At 39.4% G+C, this 1,540-nt stretch overlaps 1 protein-coding gene across 7 annotated transcripts in view; it reads right to left on the reverse strand.

Annotated features, from left to right (window-relative positions):
* Positions 1 to 1,540, reverse strand: part of Aasdh (aminoadipate-semialdehyde dehydrogenase) — a 41,636-nt gene that overhangs the window by 28,917 nt on the left and 11,179 nt on the right. For 6 of the 7 annotated variants that reach the window (XM_023711132.1, XM_023711133.1, XM_023711131.1 and 3 more), the window contains one exon: positions 12 to 319. In XM_023711132.1, the coding sequence (XP_023566900.1) occupies positions 12 to 319 (308 nt within the window). Of the gene's footprint in view, positions 1 to 11; positions 320 to 1,540 lie in introns of those variants that run through there. The other variant, XM_023711135.1, reaches the window with a different exon arrangement.

The following is a 1,540-nucleotide window of genomic DNA, read 5'->3' on the forward strand; positions in this document are numbered from 1 at the left end:
ATAGGACTTACCGAAAATGCAGAATATTTGGTAACACACATGAATGAGGGACTCTAACAATCTTTGGTGTCCCTGTGGTCCCGGACGTATGTAGAACATATGCCAAGCAATCCTCATGTCTTGCATCCACATATTCTTTTTCTTCATTGCTGTTCTCAGAACTTATACAGTTTTCTCTTTTTTCATTTTTCTCTTTTCCATCATTCAACATCAAGTTTACCTCAACATCTTTCCAGTGCAGTCTGATGAACACTAGGTCATTATGTTCTACTGCAAGTATATCATAGTTCAGCAATGTTTCATAGGAAGATCTGAATTTCTGTTAGATAGGGGACAAAGTTTATAATATTAAAATCTTAAAAGACATTCTTGGACTGGGGAAATAGCTCAGCAGTCTTCGCGCCAGCCTGGCAAGCACAAGGATCCAGGTTCCATCCCCACATGCTGTGCTAGCCCTGGAACCTGGGAGACCCAAAACAGGGGGTTGTGGCGCATACCTGTAATCCCAGCACTGAGGAGGCTGAGACAGGAGGATCATTGAGTCTAAGTTATGTAACGAGGTCCTGTACCAAATAAATAAATGATATATACAAAAGACACTCTTCTTTTATATAGAAATATAAGAACTAGGGCTGGCCAAATAGCTCAGCAATATAAAGCTGTGATTGAGACTGGGCATGGTGGCGTGTGCCTGTGATCCCAGCACTTGGGAGGCTAAAGACAGAAGAATTACTTGGAGTCTGATTTGTGTAGTGAGACCCTATAGACCCGTAGACCCTTACTAAAATACAAAAAAAAAAAAAAAGTTAATCTGCTAATTCACTTAATAAAATAAAAAATTCATGCAAATGCAGTGCAACATAGTAATGTGATAATGAAATATGCATGAACCATTACTGGGGACAGAGGAGGCTAAGTTTCACTCTGCCTAGATCAGCGATTGCTTGATAGATAACGTTTGTTTTGTAAGCAGTTAATCACCAAATAATGAAAGTAAGCATTTCAGGCAATCAACTGATATGGAGCATATAATCTAGTAAGGCTGGTATTGTGGAGAATACACAGGTCCAAACTGGGGAAGAGAGGTGAGTTGTAATGTTGATAGAGTTGAGATGCAAATTCTCAATTATTCTGCACACCTAGTACAAAGGAGTTTAACTTGTGACTAATTCCAAATAAAGTTAGCAACATAGACTGGACTCCATGCCAACAGGATAGGCTGACAAACCAGACACTGGTGAGAATGACTCAGTGAGTCTTTTCTAACAAGTGTGAGCACTCTGTTAACCTGAGCTAGTCTGCTGCAATAGGAGTATAGAACAGTCTATAAGCCAAAAATCAATAGACACAGTAACTTTTAGGATATGGAGCAAACCTAAGACTGATAGGTCTCTCATTCAGGTGATCTGGTACAAGGGAGCAACACAGAAACAAGTCTGAATGAAACCATGCTAAATTCAGTCTGTATATGTTTAAAGATGGGTACTTTTGAATGTGTATATTCTTGGAGACTAATTTTAAAAACTGCTTAAGGGGGGGC

The sequence above is a fragment of the Octodon degus genome, unplaced genomic scaffold, assembly GCF_000260255.1.
Source record: "Octodon degus isolate 3935 unplaced genomic scaffold, OctDeg1.0 scaffold00019, whole genome shotgun sequence".
Taxonomy (NCBI): Eukaryota; Metazoa; Chordata; class Mammalia; order Rodentia; family Octodontidae; genus Octodon; species Octodon degus.